This window comes from Plecotus auritus, assembly GCF_963455305.1.
Source record: "Plecotus auritus genome assembly, chromosome: 7".
In the NCBI taxonomy this organism is placed as follows: domain Eukaryota; kingdom Metazoa; phylum Chordata; class Mammalia; order Chiroptera; family Vespertilionidae; genus Plecotus; species Plecotus auritus.
This window is the reverse complement of record NC_137774.1, coordinates 16,206,680-16,228,252: the sequence shown is the minus strand read 5'-3', so window position 1 is coordinate 16,228,252 and position 21,573 is coordinate 16,206,680. Positions and strand designations below refer to the sequence as shown.

The following is a 21,573-nucleotide window of genomic DNA, read 5'->3' as shown; positions in this document are numbered from 1 at the left end:
AGTCCACACGCTCCTAACCCCAAGACTCCCTGCCGGGACCTGAGCATATAGGAGGGAGACCGAACCCTAAAGGCTCCTTTCTTCCCCACCACCTCGTGCCTCCTGTTCAGGAAGTGGATGGTTGCCCCCGCGCGTGTCCGCAGTAGCACACCGGCGTGCACGCGTGGGCACGCAAAAGGCCCGAGCCTCGTGCGTGTGCTGATCCCACCAAGCCCCGCCCGCCCCCACCCCACCCCACCCCTCCCCACCCCTCCCCACCCCTCCCCACCCCCAAGAAAGTCAAATCAGTCAAAAAGCCCGGATCCGCCCGCCCCAAACAGTGCGCTAGAACTCTGCTTTCTCTCTAGGTTTCCTGGGGTCCCGCCTCGCTCCCCTGGGCCCCGCCTCCCGGCTGCGGGGGCGGGAGGCAGGAGGCAGGAGGCGGGGCCGGGGGCGCGGCCGCCGGGCTGGGGGCGGGGCAGAGGGGGGTTGCCGCGGCCCCGGGTTGGGGCTCGGCGCGGGCCCGCGAGATGCCGGTGTCGGCGGCCCGAGCGGCTGCAGCTGCAGCGGCGGGGGAGGCGGCAGCGGGGCCCGGGAGGGGGGCTCCGCGGGGTGCCGGCGTGTAGCCGGGACCATGGAGGGGCAGAGCGGCCGCTGCAAGATCGTGGTGGTGGGGGACGCAGAGTGCGGCAAGACGGCGCTGCTGCAGGTGTTCGCCAAGGACGCCTACCCCGGGGTGAGGGACCGGTGTCTTGGGAGCGGGGAGCTGAGGTCGCGGGGGTGGGTGACTGGAGCCCGGGGGACGGGCAGAAATGGGTACTGGGGTTACCAGGGACGAGAGAGAGGCATGGAGGACGGGGTGTTGGGGGGGGGGCGGGTGGTGGTGGTGTTGGGAGCTCTGGAAGGACTGCAGAGGATTGGGGTGGGAGGAACTGGGGATCAGGATGAGATGATTGGGGTTTGGGGGAAGCAAAGGATCTCAGAAGGGGTATTAGGGGATGGCGGGGGTCCTGGGCATCGGAGAGGGGAAGAACTGGGGCTGCAAGGGCTGGGAGGGCGTCTGGAAGCCTAGCAGAGATTCCCCTTTGCCCCACACCAAACCAACTTGTGTCCAGGGGCTGGGCTGGCCAGGGTGTGGGAGTAAGGAGGGCATTTGTCTGGAGTGAGGGCTGGAGGATCACATCTTGACCCATCCTTGTCTGCAGAGTTATGTCCCCACCGTGTTTGAGAACTACACCGCCAGCTTTGAGATAGACAAGCGCCGCATTGAGCTCAACATGTGGGACACTTCAGGTAGCCACCTCCCTGGGGTCACCCTGACTTCTAAGGCCCCCACCCTGACCCCTCCCTCGGCTAGACCTTTAGGCTTCAGCTCAGCCCATCCACCTAATTCTAGGAGGAAGGAAAAGCAACCGTCTGCTTAAAGCCAGAGAAACTGAGGCAGAGCTTGCTGACACACATAGAGACCATGCCCTGAAGGAGAAAAGCCCAGTATCCAATCCCCTCCGCTGGATTCTGCCTCTCTGGGAAAGTTGAGAAGCAATGTTTTTCATGTGGGAACGTGTTTTTTTAGGGGGTTGTACTGGATTTAGGAAAGACATTTAGAATTTCTTTGGGTATGGGAACGACGTCTCTAGACTGAGCTATAGGAATCTGAGATCAAGTCCCAAGAGGATGGGAGAGCTCCCTCCCTTCTCCAAAAAGGAGGAGGGTTTTATTTTTACTCTGGTCCCCTGGAGGTCATTAGAAGATGTCTGTCAGAGCCCAGAAAGCACACGCAAAATTTTGTGAGAATGTCGAGAGATTTCGTGAGCTTCTCAGACTCTGAAAAAACTAAGAATGCTTACTTTTAGAGAAACCCCTGGGGAAGTGGAGAGCTGTTTTCTGCCATCTAACCTCCCCTCTGCCTGTCCCTGCCTTGGAGGAACATAGACTCCTGGATGGCTATTAATAACTGCTTTTCCTTTCCCTGATCCTAGCATCAGGCCTCCCCTTCCCTTCCAGGCCTTCCAACCACTCAGGACCCTTACCTGCCCTCTCCCCTCTGCTTCTCTCAGGTTCCTCTTACTATGATAATGTCCGGCCCCTTGCCTATCCTGATTCAGATGCTGTGCTCATCTGCTTCGACATTAGCCGACCAGAAACACTGGACAGTGTCCTCAAGAAGGTGGGAGCCTGGGGAAGCAGGAAGTTAGCTGGAGGGGGACCAGAAACCACGGTTCTGATACAACATAAGCCATCAACTGGAGAGTGTGTGAAACTCTCATCCTCCCAACCCCCCTTTCCTAGAAATCAATCCTCAGAGCTGGGTAGGGCATCTGGGGATGATGGGGGAGAGCAGGGAGAGGTACTCAAGATATTCCATAGCCACCCTCCCCCTCTCCGTGGGCGTGGGAACCCCAGATGGACTGGATGGGAAGGCTGCTCTTGGAGCTCAGGAAAGCCCTGTGGTCTCCTCTCCAGGCCCCTATTTCCATGAGAAAAGCCTATGGTGAAAGGCCAGAAGTCAGCTAAGGCAGCCCCAGTTCCCAGGTGGGGGAGGGGAGGGCTGAATTGGTCTGTTCCCACACACAGACTTAGGATAGGGGGTCAGAATGGGAAGGCTCCAGGCTGGCAGAAGCTACATGGCCCCCGAGTTATAGACGCAGGGCACAGACCCTACAGCGCCACCTCAGCCCTCTCCTCCCTCCCCTTCTCCCACACCCCATCCCTGCTTTCAGCCCGAGCCCACCATTCCCACCTCCTTGCTCACACAGGAGTGTCCAGAGGGGTGCCGGTTTCTGATGCTGTGATAAAGGGGGGCCTCCTGGTGGGGAGCATGGTTCACCATGTGCCTTCTTCTACCCTCCACTATTTTCTTTCCTCAAATAGTGGCAAGGGGAGACTCAGGAGTTTTGTCCCAATGCCAAGGTTGTGCTGGTTGGCTGTAAACTGGACATGCGGACTGACCTGGCCACACTGAGGGAGCTGTCCAAGCAGAGGCTTATCCCTGTTACACATGAGCAGGTGGGACTCTTGACCTTTGACCTCATCCCAGCCTAGATCTCCCATTTCTGACCCTCTCAGTCTCTGATTTGAAAACACCCTATTTTGTTCATCCCTTGTCCTGGCTTCTAACCTCTGGCCTGATCCCTTGACCTCTTCCCCTCCCCCAGCCCTCTGTCTCCCTGCCCCTTGCTGAAATGCATAACTTCCTTCATTCCAGGGCACTGTGCTGGCCAAGCAGGTGGGGGCCGTGTCCTATGTGGAGTGCTCCTCCCGGTCCTCTGAGCGCAGCGTCAGGGATGTCTTCCACGTGGCCACAGTGGCCTCCCTTGGCCGTGGCCATAGGCAGCTGCGCCGTACTGACTCACGCCGGGGACTGCAACGATCCACTCAGCTGGCAGGAAGGCCAGACCGGGGGAATGGGAATGAAGGGGAGATACACAAGGATCGAGCCAAGAGTTGCAACCTCATGTGAGGAGCCAGGGAGGGGCCGAGTGTCAGGAGGGGTGGTGAAGGGCACAATTGTTCCCCTGCCTGCACCCTGGCTTCCTGACCCCCTGACTGGCTGGAACTTCAGGGCAGGTTGAGTGAGCAATTCTCCTGGGCCAGGGACCTGGAGGCAGAGGGTACCATCATTCCCCACACCCTCATCCCCCTCCTCTCCACAGGAAGTTGAGGGAGCTAGCAGAGCAGGCATCTGGGTCAGGAGCTGGGACGGGGCAGGGGGTTTAGGGAAGTTGGCATCGAGCAGTGACCTTGGTTGAGTCTCAGTATATGAAGAGTGCCTTCCCTCCCTGCCCCGAGTCCCCAGATCCTGGTCCTGGCTTCCTTCCCGAAGGAAAGTGTCCATTCCATGAACTTCCCTTTTCCTCTCCTCTCACTTCTACAGCTGTGCTCACTTACCCTAACCTCCAGGCAACATGCACTAAATTAAAAAGCAAGTTAAGAAGCCCTTCCCCCCATATACCCACCAGTCCTAGCTCCTCCCTCTCTTCGCCAACCGTCCCCAAATAAAGCCCATGTCCATGGAACACGGCTGTGGCTTTAGTTTTGTTGCTTTCTAAATACCAGTCTACCAATCCCCAGTAGCAGGAGGGAAAGTTAGACTTCAGGAAGAGGCAGAGGAAGTCATGGGTTGGATCAGCAGTGTCCTTTTAGGAGCCCGAGGTGGGGAAGTGAGGTATCTTGGGAATATTCATCTCAGTTAATGAGCCAAACAATCCTAAAGCCATTAGGGGGTTTTAAAGTGGACTGATGTGCAATTCATTACTCAACCCAGCTGGGGCCCCCTGCTTGAGTGGGAGGGGTCCAGCTGAAGTGGTCCAGGCCCTTTGCTCACCATCTCCATACACCCCCACCTTGGAATCTACTGGTACCCTAGGAGTTGTGGGGGTAGGGAGAGCACCAAAAGCCCCCACATCGCAGAAGTGACCCTGGACATAGGGAAGTTTCTCAAGGGGACAGAGGTTTGATTCTGGAGTCTCCTCGGCGGGGGGCAGGGGTTCTCACCCTCTTTCCATCCTGAGCTCTTTGATGATTGTGGAGGGAGCATCAGCTGAGTTTAGGGTCACCCCCTCCCAACCCCCTGATGAAGGAAAGCTGGTGGCGGGGCTGGCTGGAGCACGTGTTGTCAGGAAAGACAGTGCTGGTCTGTTTTCTCGGGAGTCTAGTTTCACATTGTCCTGTATTCCCTCCCTGGCTCTGGTCCCACTGGCCTCTTTTCGGTGACATTCTCCCCCAGGAACCATCCCTGGCCCTCCCCTCCCCCAGCCCCAGACAGCTCCTCCAGACACACTCTGGGAGAGAACACAGACCTCACCCTCCCATCTGGAATCCCCACCCCCAAATCACGGCCCATTCCTCTCACATTCATTCAGCAAATGTGTACTGAGCACCAACCGTGTGCCAGACACTGGCTTGGGAGACTGAGGGGACCAGTCTCTGCTCTGGGACCAGCCCCTCAGGACAGAGGGGTACCCCAGGTGTGACAGGGCCTTGGCCGTGGGAGCTCCTTACAGCTCTTTACAATGTAGTCACCCAGTGCTTCTGAGCTGGGCCTGAGGGAATCAAGAATGGCTTCTTCGAGGGGGCTTCAGTGCCCTGAGCCAGGTCCTGAGGGTTGAAGAGGGTTTTCCCAGGCAGAAAAGGGGTAGGAGAAGCACTCCGGACAGAGGGTAGAGCATGTGCAGGCATATGGAGATGAGAAACAACATGGCACGGTTGGGGCTGCCATGGCGGGAAGGGCAGAAGACAAGGCTGGGAAGGTACATTAAGGCCACTGCAGGGCCCACAGGGGAACCCGGACTTCCTTCCGAGGATGTGAGGAGGCACCAGGGACTTTAAGCACAGAATGAAGTGACCAGATTTGGCTTTTGGGTAGATGGGTCATCTGGATGAGGTGATGGGGGCTGGGGAGTTTGGCTCTGAGATGTATCATTTAAAATAGCTTCTCCTTTCCCTGTGCCAGGGCCCAGCCTTGAGTGGAAAAGAAATCCCCACCCATTCCTGGCTCATCAGACACCTCTTTCCCTCCCTCTTCTAAGGACCCTGTCCTGGTCCATCTCAACCAATCTCCTCAAGGATTCTGGGACAGCTTAAGGGCACAGGATACCCCACCCTCTCAAACCTTGACCTGGTTAGAGGCTGACTCTGAGACCCTCCTCAGGGACCCTGAGACCTGGATTAAGGGTTCTGGGAAAGGCCCATCTCTCAGTCTGGTCCCAGAGGACTGACTCTTCCCCCACAGGGAACTGCCATACCATCAATTTAGGATTTGGGGCCTCGTGGCTTCCCTTTTCACCTTGGACTTTGGTACCAAGCAGGCTCAAGCCTGTGGCTGCCAAAGTGCAGTGTTTGTGTCCCTCTCTTCTCTCAGCCTCTCTCTCCTGCCATGCTGGCGCTTGGGGAGTGCAAACGCATTTCAATATCCGCCTAAAGCAAACATAATTAGGAAAATAAATCAGTTGGAGGAGCCCCCAAAGTTTAATACATTTCCAATACCACTGGCAACAGATTTTGGTCCCCTCTGCAGGTCTGGGTTGCCAGACATTTTATTTCCTGGAGGGGCTGCACCTCTGGACTAAGGAGCCCAATAGGTGGGAGGAGGGTAGGGGGCTTATTCTTGATCCTCAAAGCCCCCTGCAGGCTGGAGGGAGGGAACCTAACTCCCACCCCCACCCTCCCATCTCAGTTGCAGGAGTCAGACTCAGCTTCCATCTCTGCAGCTGTTTCCCCCACAAATTAGACACCCCTTTGGGAAGCAATGTAGCCTCGTTAATCATTTAATGAAATAAACTACTAATCACTGTGATGCTTCCAGTGTTTCTTAACCTCAGCAATCAGCCTGCCCAGGAGGGAGGAGGGGAAAGGAAGGGCAGGGGCGGGGCAGGGGCAGGGCAGGGGCAGGGGTAGAGGTAGAGGTAGGGGCAGGGGCAGGGGCAGGGGCAGGGACTTGGTCTAACCCTGAAATGCTTCACCTGCTAGAGGGTCATCTCCTTGTGACTCCAGCCTTCCCAGCAGGGACAGTCATGTGAAGAGCTTAAGATTGGAGGCAGAGGTTCAAGAGCCTGGGCCCCAGCTCTTCCCCTTCCTCCCTAGGGAGCCTTTGGTAAGGCCCTGCACCTGTCTGAACCTCAGTTTTCACACCTGGAAAAGGGGAGCTGGTCACCACATCGACCTCGTGTTGATGAGGAAGATTCAGAGAAAGGATGTAGAAAAGCTGTTTGACCCTTTAAAGATGGCTGAGCTATGTCAACCTTTATTTATTTATTTATTTATTTATTTATTTATTTATTTATTTATTTTTGGTTAATCCTCACCTGAAGATATTTTTCCATTGATTTTTGCAGAGAGTGGAAGAGAGAGGGAGAGACAGAGAGAAATATTGATATGAGAGAAATTCATCGATTGGTTGCCTCCCACACAAGCCCTGACCAGGGCCCAGGCTGGGGAGGAGCCTGCAACCGAGGTACATGCCTTTGACCAGAACAGATCCTGACCCTTCAGTCTGTAGGCCGATGCTCTATCCACTGAGCCAAACCAGTTAGGGCTCAACCTTTATTCTTTACAATGTAGTCACCCCGTGCTTCTGAGCTGGGCCTGAGGGAATCAAGAATGGCTTCTTAGAGGGGCTTCCTGTGCTAGGGATTCAAAGGCTGGAGGAAGGCCAAAACCCAGGAAGGGGAGGTGGCTGTGTCTTGCTCTCACACGTATCCTAAGGACTAGAGAGACCCTATAATAACTCTGAAAGCTGAGGTCTTTTGGTCCTCATTTTTCTAAACTCTTCCCATTACCTATTCTGAAGTCTCTGGGTGAGGACTCCAGGTTACCATGGTGACCCCACCCCAGATATACTCAGATTGATCCTGAAGGCTGAGGGAGGTAGGAGGAAGAGGTCATGTCCGAGGTTGCCAGTGGACACCAGCAATCCTGGCACAGCTCTCTCCACCAACTCCACACACTCTTCCCCAGGAAAGGGGTTCAGCTCTTCTGTGGTAACCCCCCTGCCTCTCTCCTAACAGAAGATTTTCTTCTACACACAGCAGCCCCTCTCCCGCCTTCCCCCTGCTGGGTTCCCAGGTCTCTATCCATGTCTCTAGTCAATCCCCTACTCCTTCTCCTGAAGGTTGGGGGTGAGGGTCAGAGAGGGGGAGGCTCCAGCTCCAGGCGGTGGGGTGATTCCCAAGCAGCTACTTCCCAGGAGCTAGAGAGACAAGAGGGACATGTACATAAGTGCTCCTCCCCCCAAGAAAATGCCTCTGCTGTTGACTCCTAAATAACAGATGTCTGTCTGCATATTAATGAGATTGGACGAATAATTGGTGAGTTTTTCATTCAGTGTCAGAATGAACCCGGAGGCCTTATGTTCATGCACATAGACACCCACTCACCCCCGGCTCTCCCTTTCCCCCAGAGCACAATGAGACAGACGCAGATGCTGGCAAGCTTGACCCACAGAGGGGAGGGGCAGACAGGGAACTGGGAGGGGGTGTCAGCAGGAGGGAGACCTCCGAGGTCTGGGTTTGTCAGGTTTCTCCCACTTGATTGCCATCTCCCCAGCCCCCCAGGGGCATAAGCATGCATTTGTGAGATTTCACCACTGTGCAGAAGGGGCCCAGAGGAAGGTGGGGACCAGAGGAAAAGGGGGTGGGGGGAGGCAGGCACTGCCTGGGGGGAGGGGGGAGCAACAAAGCAGGGCCTCCTTCAGAGAGGTTGTGGCTCCCCTGAGCCTGGCATCTGCAGGCCTCTTACTTACCCTGCTTTATCTCCTGTGCCAGGGTGTGAGGTGGAAAACAGAGGTTTGGGAGTCAGACAGCTACCACTTACCAACAGGGTGCTCTAGGGCAAGTTACCCAGCCTCTCTGAGACTCTCACTGTCCTTGTCGCTAAGAATACCTACCTACCTTGCAAGATGGGAAGGATGAAATGAGACAGTGTCACGACACATATTTGTCCTCTCCCCACCTATCCCCCCAAACACCCCAAGACAGTTTCAAAATGGCTGCCTCTCCTGCCAGACCCACCCTTGTTAGGGCAGAGGTTAATTAGAAGCTCAGTAATTATCCTGGCTTCCTGGAAACCGAGGAAACGATAGAGGGGCAGGAACAGAGAAAGAAGCGATGAGATGGCCACAGGAAAGAAAACTGGTAGAAACCAAGGCCTGGAGTAGAAGGAAAGAAACCACAGAGATAAAGAACCCCGAGCCCGCTGGCAATGGCGTAGGTATTGCAGCCAAGTGGAATGAAGCCCAGAATGAGTCTAGAATCTAGACTGTAGACTCTAGAAGCCCCAGGTCAGCCATGAACTCGCTGTTGGACCTTAGCAGTCTCACCCCCTTTTAGCATCTTAGTCTCCTTATCTGTAAAAGGATGGGGTTGGTTTGCTCTCTAAGGTCCCTTCTTATTGTGTGCGCGTCCCAGTGGCCTGGGGAGCATAAGGGAGGGAAGGTGGGCTTGCCACCTCCCCACTATGGCCCATCGCTCTTGCTCTGTCTCTTCTTCCCCTTGGTAAATGGATCTGCTGCGCCAGCAAACAACTGTCCATTGTGTCTTAATGAGGGACGAGCAGGGAAAACCAATCACTTATGATGCAAATGAGCGGCGGCTGCAGCCTCCTCGCTTTTCACTGAATAACTCTCTTCTGCCCAGATCCCAGCGCTGCCCCAGTTGGACTTTTCTGCCCAGCCCCAGTTCCCATCTGGTCCTGGAGGAAGAGGGGGGAGGCCCTTCCCATTGTCACTCATTGCCACTCCCTGCAAGGAGTCTCAACCCTCGCAGCCCTCAGAGGCCCAGCTTCTCTCTCCCCTCTCAGGGCAGCTCAGTTCTTGTTTTCAATTGAGGTGAAATTCACATAACGCAGTGGTCGGCAAACTCATTAGTCAACAGAGCCAAATATCAACAGTACAACGACTGAAATTTCTTTTGAGAGCCAAATTTTTTTAACTTAAACTTCTTCTAATGCCACTTCTTCAAAATAGACTCACCCAGGCCGTGGTATTTTGTGGAAGAGCCACACTCAAGGGGCCAAAGAGCCGCATGTGGCTCGCGAGCCGCAGTTTGCCGACCACTGACATAACGTATGATTAGCCATTTTAAGGTGTACAATTCTGTGACAGTTCATAGGGTGGCATAAGCAACAGCACCTACCTCTCTGGGCTCAGGTGTCCCTCCCCTCTGCCCATCTCGGTACTCGCTTAGCCTCCAGGCAGTGGTACAGGGAAGCTGCTGAGGCCTCAGCCAAGGGTCAAGGAATAATGGAGGCTGGTATTGGATAAAAGTCCAGGGCTGGTAGGGTGGGGTGAAGGGGACAAGCCCTGAACTTTAGAATGGAGCCAGGGGAGAAGGCTAGGGCTTTGGTGGGAAGGGCAAGACCATCACTACCTTCCCCAGTACAGCCCTGGGGCAATGTCTTTAGAAAATGGCCTCTTGCCCTAACCGGTTTGGCTCAGTGGATAGAGCATCGGCCTGAGGACTGAAGGGTCCCAGGTTCGATTCCGGTCAAGGGCATGTACCTTGGTTGTGGGCACATCCCCAGTAGGAGGTGTGCAGGAGGCAGCTGATCGATGTTTCTCTCTCATCGATGTTTCTCTCTATCCCTCTCCCTTCCTCTCTGTAAAAAATCAATAAAATATATATATATATATTTTTTAAATATATTTTTATTGATTTTTTTACAGAGAGGAAGGGAGAAGGATAGAGAGTTAGAAACATCGATGCGAGAGAAACATCCATCAGCTGCCTCCTGCACGCCCCCTACTGGGGATGTGCCCGCAACCAAGGTACATGCCCTTGACCGGAATCGAACCTGGGACCCTTCAGTTCACAGGCCAACGCTCTATCCACCGAGCCAAACCAGCTAGGGCAATAAAATATATTTTAAAAAAAGAAAAAGAAAATGGCCTCTTGAATTCCTATGGAGATTTAAAAATTATTATTTTTCTGGCATTTGGTTAGAAACCAGATCTTGCTTTCCATGACTTTCAGAGCCTCTGTGAGCTTGGGGATGATCCCACTTTGGCAGCTGTGGAGGGCCCCAAAACAGCCCTCAAAGCCCCCGTGCCTCCAGGAGAGCCCTTCCCTCACCAGGCCCCAGGGACAGGTCTTACCAGGGAAGATTGTCTACCTACTTGGCAGCAGTTTATTCCAGAGTCCAAACAGCTGGGAAGACCCATACAAGCTGTAGTTTTCGTTTCTCTTGTTAATATACACCATTTGGTTTTGTGTTGTCTTCAAGAGAAGGTGGCAAACATCTGCATACCTGTGTGTCTATTACCTTCAGATTCACCTTTCCCCCCTTCTCTAATCTAGGACATGTGGTAACGTTTTTAAAAAATCTCTTCAGGAACTAACCAGTGCCAACTGCTGCAGCATTGCAGAGAGAAAACTTCACAGCTTCACAAACTTTCTTTTATCTTCTCCAGTCCCTGCTCCTGCTCCATGGAGTCCACACTCCCTCTCTCCCAGACAAACACAGTCCAGACAAAATAATGAGGGTGTTCCCATCTGTGGCCTAATGAATAGGGACGTCTCCGCGGGTTAGCTCCAGGTCTGCCACCAATTCACTGAGTGACCTTTGGCAAGGCCCTGGCCCTTAGTTTCATCACCCATAAAGTGGGGATAACCATCTTCACTGTAGCCATCTCCCCGGGAACAAGTGAGGAGAGAGAAATAATGGTTGTGCCAGTGCTTTGAACTTGCAAAGAGATTATCATGAACATAGTTATTTCTGTAGTGATGGCGGCAGCAGTTTATCTGTCTTGAGTAACCAGCCTGGAGGTGGCCTGGCTAGAGGATGCATGGATCGGGGAAACGGATGTTCTCAGTCCTGGTGTTGTTTTGGTTAATCACAAAGGGGGTGGGCTTCGTGACTGGCAAAAGAGAATTGAGGAGGAGATCTGTAGGTGTGGGCTGAGAAGAGGGAGAGTGAATTTTGGATATTTAGATCCCTCATATTGTGTTTGGAGTAAATCGGGGTCCTAGAAAAAGGAGTGGGGGAGATTAAAGGGAATTAGTACTCCCAGTGGCAGAATATGGATAGTTTATCAGGGACCAAAGTTTTTGAGGGTGAGGCCAGTAGTTGGATAAACCATTCATTCAGTGAGACCATTCATTCATCCTTGAACTTACTCCTTTAGCACATACTCATTGGGTACCTAACAAGGAAGCTGCCAGACACACAGCTGGATTACAGCAAAGATAAAGTGATATTGCCCTGGCCTGCATTGCTCAGTGGTTAGAGCATCAGCCTGTGCACCCGAGGGTTTCGAGTTTGATTCCCAGTCAAGGGCTCATACCTGGGTTGCAGGTTCGATCCCTGGCCCGTCAGGATGCGCGCAGGAGGCAACCAATCTCTCTCTCTCTCTGCTCTTTATCTCTCACTCCCCTCTTCCATTCTCTCTAAAAATATCAATGGAAAAAATATCCTCAGGTGAGTATTAACAACAACAAAAGATAAAGTGATATTAATCTTGCCCATAAGGACCTTCTAGAATCCAGTCAAATAAAGAAATAACCTACTGAAAAGAGAAAGTATCATAAATAAAGCAAAACTGAGTGTTCTCAGTGGGGGAGATTCTGGCCTAGAAGACCTGGGAAGACTCTATAGAGAAGGTGGGGGAGGGCAGGATGTGGGCCTGCAGAGATGGCAGAACAGAACTGGCTCAGTATAGGATAGAGGTGAGCAAAATCTGTGGATCCCCATATTTGTTGGTCAGGGTGCCTGAAAGGGATCAGCAAGCGAACCATGGAGAGGTTGGGTACTGGAGAGGTTGGGTTTGGGCTTGGGACAGAAAGTCTGGGGAGACTGGGTGAGTGGCTCAGAGAAATGTATCCTTAGAAGACTCTTCTATCTCTTCTCTTTCTGGATCAGGTATTCCTTCTCCCAATTCTGGCAGCTGGGGTTCTTACCTGGGCCTTCTGAAATCTCCTGGCTTCCTTTCCACCTGGTCAAATCCTTCATAGGTTCCAAGGGCCAGCTTGAGATGCTTTACCCAGAGGTTCCCCCATAGCAGGCAGAGCCTGACCCCACCACACATCCCACAAAGGGCTTTTGCACCAGAAGGCACAATTCTGCAAAGGTTTTCTGTAGCTTTCTTACCTCACCCCTGGAATAGCAAGCAATTTGAAGGCCAGAAATGGATTTTTTCTGCCTTCCACAACCCTAGTATGCACACATATACACACACAAGCTACCCCAGAAATGGGCACAGATTCTCCCCTCAATCATTGACCTTACTGTTATTCACCTTCACCATCTCCTACAGCTGGTTCCCAGTACAATTTAGCTTCACACGAATCTTTGTTTGAATCAAGGCTTTGCTACCTCCTTTTACTGTGTGATCTTGGGCAAGTTGCTTGACCTCTGAAGGCATCATTTTCCTCCTTTGTATGTTGGGAATAAGGCATGGCCCTTAGTAGGAGGGAGGCAAATGACAGTCATTAATGATTATTATTATCGTTTTCCTGAGAGCCAGCAAGATCAGATGGTCCTCAGAACTCAGGGTTGAGTCTCCATTTTCCTTCCCTTTTAATTCAGTCTTCTCCCATCTGCCTCCTGTTTTGTCCAATTTGGGTCTTTCCTGTCACCAGTCTGCAGCCCAGCCTACCTTTCTTCCTCTAGGCCCGCCTTTCTCTTCTCTCAGAGAGCCCAAGGGCAGCAGACTCACTGGGCAGGCTGTCTGCGCCTTGCTCTTCATCAGTCAATAAAAATAAATTACAAAATCATTTGTTTTATTTGTTCTTGTTACCTTGAGGACTGTCTGAGATTCTTTTCTTTAGAAAGCTGTATTTGCATATTTCTGTGCTGGAGTCAAAGGCTGCAGCTGTGGTTTCACTGCAATTTAAATATTAATAAAACCTCCTAAACCTCTAGCTGTTTCTTTTAAAGCAGTCTGCTCCTAGGTTGCTAATATAATTTAACCTTTGTCCTTCGCTTTGCATTTGTTTAAAGGGCCATTTTGGAGTCAACTGAAGTCAGCTGCTGCAACCTTGTAGATAAGAACTATCCTAACCCCTTAAAACCTTAGTTTTTCTTTCTCTCTTTAAGTTGATTGGAGAGAGGAAGAGAGAGATATTTATTGTTCCACTTATTTATGCGTTCATTGGTTGGTTTCTACATGTGCCCTGACTGGGATTGAACCTGCCACGTTGGCATATCTGGAAGATGCTCTAACCCAGTGGTCGGCAAACTGCGGCTCACGAGCTGCCGTTTGCCACTCTGTTAACTAATGAGTTTGCCGACCACTGCTCTAACCAAATGAGCTAGCTACCAGGCCAGGGCAACCTTAGTTGTTGTTTTTTTCAACAGCCCTAAGATTCATCTCGTACGGAGACAAAGTTAGACCATAGGTAACACTTTATACTAATTAGCAGCCCCTTTCACTAAGCTAGTGGTTCTCAAACTTGAGCTAGCTTCAGAAGCAGATTGCTGGGTCCCACTGTTTCTAGAGTGAGGCACCAGGATTTGCATAGCTAACAAGTTGCTAGATGATTTTGTTACCTACCCCCTTTTCCCATCAGGGGGCCATGGTTTGAGAATCACTCCACTAAACTGCATATTAATGGGCTTTATCATTGTAGGTCCCAGAAACGAGGACTCCAGTTCCTCTGGCCTGGAGACAGGATCAGCTCCCTTTGCACTCCCCAAAGGACCTGGCTGTCTCCAGTTCTCCTTAATGATCTATTTGCCCAGATTCATTTCATTAATTTTCTCCTTGTTATGGGCAGATTTATAGGCTGTTTGAGGAAGCTAAACATCACTGAAGTACGGTAAAGGGGCCTCTGGCTCAGCCATTTTACAGGTTTTGATAAGCAAGCTCCCAGGGTGTCTGGCTAGCAAGCAAGCCCCTTCTCTCTTGGTTTCTGTGGGTATTTGCAGTCCCCTCACCCTGCTCTCTCTGCCGCTGCCTCTGGGGCTGCCCTTATCTGCTCCTTGCAGCCTTCATAGGATACATTCTGGGCAGCTTGGCTCCTTCCGCTCCAACCACCCCAACACTGATTCCTTTCTTTTTCTCCTGCATGTTTTTGAGCCCATACTTTGTTGGTGATTCCGGCTGCATTTTTTTTTAGGAGGGAGATAATCTACCAAGCTCTTCTCTAGGCCCCTCCCTGCGCCTGCATGATAATCCCTCCTCTTCTTCCTTTCCAACTCCTTTGCAGAAGTTCATTTTGTGAAATGAGATAAAGGCAGTACAGGAACCAATTCCCAAAACGCTACTTTGCCCAGAAAGGGCTAACGATTGTGGGATGGAAAAGTGGGAGGGCGTCTTAAAGCCAGAGGTGAAAGGAACAAGTAGATTTACTTTCTCATCAGAGAAAACTCAGACCCAGCCAAGCATCATGAGGCAGGGTCAGAAGTTGACTTCCAGGAAAAGGTTACAGAGCTCAAAAAACAGATGGGGTGGACAATTGTTGGGAGACTGGGAGACAATTATAGACAACATCTTAATGTGTCTGAGCCATCTCTGCTTCCACCCAGGATTCCTGGGAAGGCAGGCTGTCCTAGATAGACACTGCTTTTCCTATTAACTCATCAGTGATGGGGCAGCAGGCTGAGGCCTGGCTCACTCTAAGAGTCCAGTAAGCCATGACTTGTCCCTGTAAATGAAACACTTTTGACTAAAGACTGGGTGTGTAGCACTTGCTTCCTGCCTGTCTTTCCTGCTAACACTGAGAACCCAGGACTCCCTGGCAGGTAGACAGGGAGCTGGCATGGGCCCCTGAGAGGTTGTGCTGTAGGCAAAGCTGAACTGGAAGGCTTTGACAACTGAAAGATGAGCAATCATAAACTGGGAGGCTGGATGGGAGCGGAAACAGGAGTAGCCATGATCTAATCTGGCAAGTCCCTTTGCCTAGGGCTGCTTTCCCAAGCAGAGCTGTGTCTTGGAGACAGGAACCTTCTACTGCCTCCCACCACGCCCATAAAAGAAGCTAGAGTGCTAGTTCCCCTCACAACCCACTATTCTCCCCAGATTTCCTTGAATCTTGAAGCGATGCCTTCTGACCTGGGTCAGTGACTGATACATATGGAAAGCTGAATGATGGGATAGAAAGGGCATGGGTTCAGGTCTCCAAGTTGTCATTTACTAGCCGTGCAAACTTTGAGCAAAATCTTTCCGTTCCCATTCTTCAGATGAGGTGACAAATACCCACTTCATAGAGCTGTGGTGAAGACTGAATGCAATAAAAATGTAACAATGGCAGTTAGTTCCATTTTCTCTACTCTTCCTTTACCCACCCACCCTCCTTACAAATATGGCAGCACTGAATTGTGTGAGGATTTTCATTCTTTGCCTCAAAGAGGATTCCAATCTACGGCAGTGTAAAGACCAAGAAATGATGACACAGACTATTATCTATGGATTAAACATGTTAAATAGGAGTGGTTGTCAGAATTCTAAAGATGTCCTTCCTAGATTTCTGGCCCCTGGCTATTTAATCAAACAACTCTTAAGGGGCTCTGCAGCTGTAATTAAGGTTTTGGACCATAAGATAGGGAGATCACTCTGGACTTCTTGGTAGGCACAATCTAATCACTTGAGCCCTTAAAAAACAAATTCTCTGGCAGGAGTTAATAGAGATAAGTCAGAGAGAGTCCAACTGTGAGAGACTTGACCAGCCATGGCTGGTTTTGAGGGTGGGTCATAAGCCTAGGAGTGTGGGTAGCCTGTGGAAGATAGGGATGACCACTGGCCAACAGCCAGCAAGGAAACAGAGATCCTACAGCTGCAAGGAACAATCTGGCCAACAACATGAAAAGAGCTTGGAAGTGGATTCATCCCCCAAAGCCTCTAGAAAGGAACACAGCGTTGCGGACACCTTGATTTTGGCCTTGTGAAACCCGAAACAAAGAAACCAGTTGAGCCAATTTGGACTTCTGACCCACAGGACTGAGATAGTAAGTGGGTGTTACTATAGTACAGTGAAAAGGCTCTGAGAAGTCTGCAGGCATGAGCATAAAGGACAGTCATACGTGTGGAAGTGTTTGCTATCAACTTTATTTGAAGGTGAATAGTACAACATTGACAAACGTATTTTGTACAATCAAGTCTGCACTGCCCCCACACACTGTGGGGCTAAGGAAGACATAGTCCTTCCAACAGCTAGAAACAGTCCCAGATAATGAGTTTATGAAAAACACTTTCTCTTCCTCCAGCAAACAAAATTATTTATGAAGCTGTACAGTTCAACAATAGGGAGCAAAAGAAAAAAAATTACCTCAAGGAAAGCAACAGCTCCTTTTCTGGTGGGATCCGTCATTTTACAGACATGAAATATTCATATCAGGGATCTTATATTTCAAGAGGAATGGGTTACATATCAGAGCTACAACAATAAACATTTTATTTATTGCCAACAGGGAATTAGAAGACTCTCTTTGAACACAGTTCTCACCCAGACTTTTGGAGACCAGGGTCAGCGTGACGCCTCTTTCTAATTAATCATCAAGTTTCATATTTATATCTATTACCTGCCTCTGAATTCCCTTCCCAATACCCCACTCCAACATTTAAGAGCTGCCTAAGGACTGTTCTGATTTTAAGTTGCATCACAGATCCCTAAGTGCTCACCTCCCTCCCATTTAAGAGTTTGACCCTTGGTCTTTTTACGAACACAGGGTTTTAGAGAAACAAATTCAGGGAAACCATCTATTCTCCTGAGCCCAGCTACTCTGTGCCACCAGCTCTAAGCCGACAGCCCCGGTACAAGGAATAGGGCTGATAAATAATGAATCAGCATCTTGCTCAACTGGTGGCGTTTAAAATTCTTTTCAGGTGAAAAATTACCACAATTTTGTGCTCATGGCAGATTTCAAAGGGAGACTTGGAACAGAAAATCTTTAAGGGACCCTTACACAGCCAGAAGTTCTTTTCAGGTCGATGTACATAAAACATTTAGTAACCAGGACAGTGGAAGGTCTAAAGAGGAGCTCCCAGGGCCTGGGAAAAGGCCATTTCTTAAGCTTATTCTTGGGGTCCTGTGGAGACAGGCTCTACACATGGTTGGCAGGAATCAGCAGCAGCTCCAGGACCCTGGGGTATTAGGTAGGTGTCCAGCTCCTGGCACTGGTAGAGGGCTACGCTGTCCAATACCCACTCTCGGGTTACCATAGGTACCTCACACATCTGCCCAATCACTGAGGACAGAGAACACAAGTAGAGATTAGTGTCAATTCACATTTCCCCAGACCAGACTGTAGTTAAATCTATTCTGGGCACCTGGTTGTATGAGTTCTTAGGGTTACTCAGGAAGAAGCAAAAGTGTTGATTGTAAGTAATGCTTTAGGTTTAGGACATAAGACCTTATTCAGCAGCCTGAGGAGTGACAGCTGGTGAAAGCCTACAGCTTTAACAACTTTATTAACATGAGCCCCAATCTGTTAAATAGCATTGCAATTTAATGATGGGAAAACATTTGCAGTATCTTAAGTGAAAAGCAACACAATATGAGCATGATCACATTCGTGTAAAATGTATGTATAGACATATACACATGCCTGAAAGAATTTTACGGTGATCATCTCCAAGTGGCGGGATTACTGGGATTCTTTTATTGTTTGTGTTCATTTTTATTTCATGTGATGAACATTCATATTTAACCCCTCAATGGAAATAGTTCATGCATTACTTTTGTAATGTAAAATAAACAACAAAAAGGTTTTAAAAGGACATTTTAGCCATTCATTCAACAAATATAAGCCCCTCGAACGCACTGAGCGCTGTGTTACTTAAGCACTGGGTAACCGGTGGTGAACCAAACTCATCTCACAGGCACATGCTTGTGGCCTTCTGAAGCCCCAAACAGGGGCACCATTCACTCCAGTTAATCTAAACAGGACAATCAGACCTAAAATCACCATAGTAATCTGCACACTTAACCTGGGCCCTCTACTCCACACTCGTCTGGATGAAGGCTTACAGTTAAGACTTACCACGGAAGCCACTGTCGTCTGTCCAGGCATCCGGCTGCATGACCACAATTGGGTGAGTGCCCTGCATCCCCAGGAAGGAAACATTGAGGGTATCAGAACAGGACTTTGGGAATAGTCACTTCACCATTTCTTGATGGTGTGATGAAGCAACCACACAAAGGAGGAGGAAGGGCACATGGCAAAAAGGAAGGATTAGAGGAAAAGAGCCTTCCCTCAGTATATTAAATACTTAGAGCTCTCAGGTCCTCACTCCTCCCTTACAGATGGAGTTTTCTGAAACACACACGTGCTCAGAGAAGGCTTGGGTTAAGAGAGACCTCTCAGGCCCTAACCGGTTTGGCTCAGTGGATAGAGCGTCGGCCTGCGGACTGAAGGGTCCCAGGTTCGATTCCGGTCAAGGGCATGTACCTGGGTTGCGGGCACATCCCCAGTAGGGGGCGTGCAGGAGGCAGCTGATCGATGTCTCCCTCTCATTGATGATGTTTCTAACTCTCTATCCCTCTCTCTTCCTCTCTGTAAAAAATCAATAAAATATATTAAAAAAAAAAAAAAAAAGAGAGACCTCTCAGGCTACACTGGGGTGTGGAGGGGTAGTTCATAGGGATTGATGGGTGCTGTCTTGCTCCATCACCAGATAGAATATTGTGTCCCCCCGCCCCCCCGACAGGGCACCAAATGCTTACCTCGCCGAGGGTGAATAATGAAGGCTCCTTCACCACAGAAGCCCCACAAAGCTGCACCATCCACTCTAGTTGATCTAAATAGGCATTCAGACAGAAAATCACTACAGTAATCTACATGTTTAACCTGGGCTCCCTTACCCCATACTCCTGTGAATGAAGGCTTATAGCAAGGTTCTCAGTGGGAGTCCCTGTCTCTTTACTCCAAAGGAACAGAAAGGCCTGAAACTAGAGGGGAATGGATTCTAAGTTAATTTGCCACTGATTTGCTATTTACTCTGGTTATCAGTCCCAATAAGGCCACTTGGTAGATAAGTTTTATCAGTCTCTCAAATAAAACACAAGAAAAAAAATCTAATTTTCATTAATTTGCTAAGTTGCAGGTAGGATACTGTGAAAAAACATCCACCCGTCTTCTCTCCCTCCTTGCCTAATTCTGTGTTGGTAATTGATAATCAGGGCCACAGAGAGCACCATACTCGGTGGTAATTACTGTAAATGTCAAGATATGGGAAGATAATTAAAACAAAATAAAACAGCCCTGGCCAGTTTGGCTCAGTGGATAGAGCGTCTGCCTGCGGACTCAAGGGTCCCGGGTTCGATTCCGGTCAAGGGCATGTATCTTGGTTGCGGGCAGGAGGCAGCTGATTAGTGTTTCTCTCTCATCGACGTTTCTAACTCTCTCTCCCTCTCCCTTCCTCTTTGTAAAAAGTCAATAAAAAACTTATCACCCCGGATAGAGACTCAGCACATCAGCAGGGAAAGGCTACATGCTGAGCTGGTGTCAACACACTCAAGAGAATAAAAATCAGAAGAGGTTGTACCTGTACCTGAAAAATTAGTAGAATTGACCAATCGGTGGCTCCTGGGCCCCTCTGGGTGCTTTTTTCTATCAACCCATTTCTGGGGATGGTTAAGGTGCTCCTCTCTGTCATACCGAGGTCAACTGACTCACTTCTAAAATGATACCTGCTAGAGGCCCTGGTTTTCATTATACTAAAGTACAAAAACACTGAGAAATCCATGTGTGGCATGTTGAAATTTCATAAAAATCCAATCAATAACCAATAAAGAAGACATAAGCAAAATTACTTTGCCAGGCTCTCTTGCTGCCACTCGTCTATCCCTGACCACATGCTAAGGCCGTCTTCTGAGAAGCAAAGGAACTTGATCCTGGGACAGAGGTGAGCACAGATGTAAAGGTAGGTAGCCTTTATTAAGAAAAGAATGAACCAGCCCTGGCCAATGTTTCTTAGTGGTTAGAGCATTTTACTACATACCAAGGGTCATGGGTTCACTCCCTGCCCCTAGTCGGGGGGCTGAGGGAGGGGGAGGGTGGGAGGGGGGAGGAGGCAACTAATCGATGTGTCTCTCTCACATTGATCTTTCTTTCTCTCTCTTCCTCCTACTCCTTCCCTCCCTTCCACTCTCTGAAAAGCAATGGGAAAAATATCCTCAGGTGAGGATTTAAAAAAGAAAAAGACAACAAACCAAATCTATACATACACCAGGGCTTCCGTACTGCACAACTCCAGAGTTGAGCCCCACAGCACTAAAACATCACATCACATCAGGGTCAAATTAATTAGAAAATGTTCATCAAGTCTTCCCCTGCTCTGAGCTTGTATGGGAGAGGGCTTATGCAGCTGCTGTGCTTTCTTTATCATCAAATGAAGATGATTTAGGGAGAGTAGAACGCTCTCCCTAATTTATTTCTCCCTCTTTCTTAGACCAAAAGGCACTAAGAGCAGCTCTAACCCATCTGAGCACAGATGTTAATTCCTCACTGCCTTCAAGCTCTTGAGAAGGGGCTCAGGGCTAGGTTTTCTTTTGTTTGTCACAGGGTAACATTTAAGTGCAGTTTTGTCTGACAGGTGATAAATAGACTAACCTCTCACCAATCTGAGGAACCCCCATAAGAGGACCCCTCCTATAACTATGTACCGGAAAGGCTGGTGCTGGACCCTGTAGTCCCCCCAGTCTCTTACCTGTGGGCATGTTGGTAAAGGGCCCATAGCAACAGATTTCTAGGCCCTTGAAGATCTGGGAGAAGAGAGGAACAGAGGAATAGAGAAAGAAACACTAGTTACAAGAGTATGGGTTTTATAAAAAACAACATAAAGAGACTCTCTAAGAACTTTCATTTTTCTTTTCCTTTCCTTTCCACCCCCCCCTTAAATATATTTTTATTGATTTCAGAGAGGAATGGAGAGGGGGAGATAGAAACTCAATGATCAGAGAGAATCATTTATCGGCTGCCTCCCACACGTTCCACACTGGGGATCGAGCCTACAGCCTGGACATGTGCCCTGACTGGGAATTAAACCATGACCTCCTGGTTCATAGGTCGACACTCAACCACTGAACCATGCCGGCTGGGCATCTTTTTTCTTTTCTTTACCACCAGACGATTTCTGCTGCTACTTTCAGAGACAATCAATCCAATGTCCAGAAAACTGTTGGATTTTAGACTTTTTTTGTTTGTTTTGTTGTTGATCCTCGC

General features: G+C 49.9%; 2 protein-coding genes across 2 annotated transcripts in view; one reads left to right on the top strand and one right to left on the bottom strand.

The window, feature by feature from the left end:
* Nucleotides 1–475: 475 nt before the first annotated feature.
* Nucleotides 476–3,995, top strand: RND2 (Rho family GTPase 2). The gene is made up of 5 exons (XM_080680098.1): nucleotides 476–715; nucleotides 1,185–1,272; nucleotides 2,037–2,146; nucleotides 2,851–2,985; nucleotides 3,185–3,995. The coding sequence occupies exons 1-5, from the start codon at nucleotides 614–616 to the stop codon at nucleotides 3,437–3,439; spliced, it is 690 nt and encodes a 229-aa protein (XP_080536224.1). The 5' UTR covers nucleotides 476–613; the 3' UTR covers nucleotides 3,440–3,995.
* Nucleotides 3,996–17,471: 13,476 nt separating this feature from the next.
* Nucleotides 17,472–21,573, bottom strand: part of BRCA1 (BRCA1 DNA repair associated) — a gene marked incomplete at both ends in the record, with an annotated part of 62,041 nt that continues 57,939 nt past the window's right edge. Inside the window, 5 exon segments of the mRNA XM_080678557.1 lie at nucleotides 17,472–17,491; nucleotides 17,494–17,595; nucleotides 18,391–18,451; nucleotides 19,074–19,147; nucleotides 21,059–21,113. Of these exon segments, the coding sequence (XP_080534683.1) occupies nucleotides 17,472–17,491; nucleotides 17,494–17,595; nucleotides 18,391–18,451; nucleotides 19,074–19,147; nucleotides 21,059–21,113 (312 nt within the window).

What these genes read in the sequence shown, in the direction of transcription:
- RND2 (XM_080680098.1), top strand. Translation starts at nt 614, where the DNA reads ATGGAGGGGCAGAGCGGCCGCTGCAAGATCGTGGTGGTGGGGGACGCA. An exon ending in CCAAGGACGCCTACCCCGGG is followed by an intron (nt 716 to 1,184) that starts GTGAGGGACCGG and finishes CCTTGTCTGCAG; the next exon opens with AGTTATGTCCCCACCGTGTT. An exon ending in CAACATGTGGGACACTTCAG is followed by an intron (nt 1,273 to 2,036) that starts GTAGCCACCTCC and finishes TGCTTCTCTCAG; the next exon opens with GTTCCTCTTACTATGATAAT.